At 48.0% G+C, this 1,683-nt stretch overlaps 1 protein-coding gene across 1 annotated transcript; it reads right to left on the reverse strand.

Moving 5' to 3' along the window:
• Positions 1-368: 368 nt before the first annotated feature.
• LOC121840317 (suppressor protein SRP40-like) lies at positions 369-1,217 on the reverse strand. Its single transcript, XM_042302842.1, has one exon. The coding sequence runs from the start codon at positions 1,215-1,217 to the stop codon at positions 369-371; it is 849 nt and encodes a 282-aa protein (XP_042158776.1).
• Between the last annotated feature and the right edge of the window lie 466 nt (positions 1,218-1,683).

Below are 1,683 nucleotides of genomic sequence, written 5' to 3' on the forward strand. Positions count from 1 at the left end.
AACATCTTTTAGACAAGCATTTCCCCTCTCAACATGGATCCTGTTTCTCGCTATGTTTCTTGTGAGATGTACAGTATCTCACTTTGTGAACCTTCTGTGGTTCAGGAATGGAGGAATGTTAGCAGTGACTCCTGCAGGCATCAACTGCGCTAATGTGTCCTCAAGATGCACCTCAGTGAGAACATTCTGCAACTGTGCAGACAACAGCCTCCTACATTATTCAGCAACCGAGGGGCCTGAAACTTCATCGTCTGCCATGGTGGATGTGTCTGGGTCCTCCTCTTCTGCCATGGTGGATGTATCTGCATCCCCCTCTTCTGCCATGGTGGATGTGTCAAGGATCCCCCTCTTCTGCCATGGTGGATGTGTCAAGGATCCCCCTCTTCTGCCATGGTGGATGTGTCTGGATCCCCCTCTTCTGCCATGGTGGATGTGTCTGGATCCCCCTCTTCTGCCATGGTGGATGTATCTGGATCCCCCTCTTCTGCCATGGTGGATGTATCTGGATCCCCCTCTTCTGCCATGGTGGATGTATCTGGATCCCCCTCTTCTGCCATGGTGGATGTATCTGGATCCCCCTCTTCTGCCATGGTGGATGTGTCTGGATCCCCCTTTTCTGCCATGGTGGATGTGTCTGGATCATTTTCTTCTGCCATGGTGGATGTGTGTGGATCCTCCTCTTCTGCCATGGTGGATGTGTCTGGATCATTTTCTTCTGCCATGGTGGATGTGTGTGGATCCTCCTCTACTGCCATGGTGGATGTGTCTGGATCATTTTCTTCTGTCATGGTGGATGTGTGTGGATCCCCCTCTTCTGCCATGGTGGATGTATCTGGATCCCCCTCTTCTGCCATGGTGGATGTATCTGGATCCCCCTCTTCTGCCATGGTGGATGTATCTGGATCCCCCTCTTCTGCCATGGTGGATGTGTCTGGATCCCCCTTTTCTGCCATGGTGGATGTGTCTGGATCATTTTCTTCTGCCATGGTGGATGTGTGTGGATCCTCCTCTTCTGCCATGGTGGATGTGTCTGGATCATTTTCTTCTGCCATGGTGGATGTGTGTGGATCCTCCTCTACTGCCATGGTGGATGTGTCTGGATCATTTTCTTCTGTCATGGTGGATGTGTGTGGATCCTCCTCTTCTGCCATGGTGGATGTGTCTGGATAATTTTCTTCTGTCATGGTGGATGTGTCTGGATCTTCCTCTACTGTCATGGTGGATGAGCTACCTTTTCTGTTAAATACAGAGCCATTTCTCTTTCCCAACAGAAAATGGCAGCGGCCGACCCTTGTGTTGTCACTGGGTTCTTAGTCCGCGACAAAAAGATAAGTACATTTTACGAGCTACCTAGATTGATTACTAAAATGGTAATATCTATATTTAAATACCATAACCCACATACTTGACTATAGTAAGTGTAAAATTGACATCTAAAATCCTGCTATGTGGATGGGACATTTCTGCTGGGATGGAGGAATTATCTGGAATGCTCAACTATGTAGATGATCAGAACAGGGTACTATTTGCCCAAAGAGGTAAAGTATTGCGATAAACTATACAACTGTACTTCTGACTCTAATTATCAAGAGGAAAGTTAAAACCCTCAGCCGTGAGGTCACTGAGGAGGACCAATAGTGATCGTCCGAAAGGGACTGACATGCAGGGATGTAACATAAGGAT

This window comes from Oncorhynchus tshawytscha, linkage group LG21 (genome assembly GCF_018296145.1).
Source record: "Oncorhynchus tshawytscha isolate Ot180627B linkage group LG21, Otsh_v2.0, whole genome shotgun sequence".
Classification (NCBI taxonomy): domain Eukaryota; kingdom Metazoa; phylum Chordata; class Actinopteri; order Salmoniformes; family Salmonidae; genus Oncorhynchus; species Oncorhynchus tshawytscha.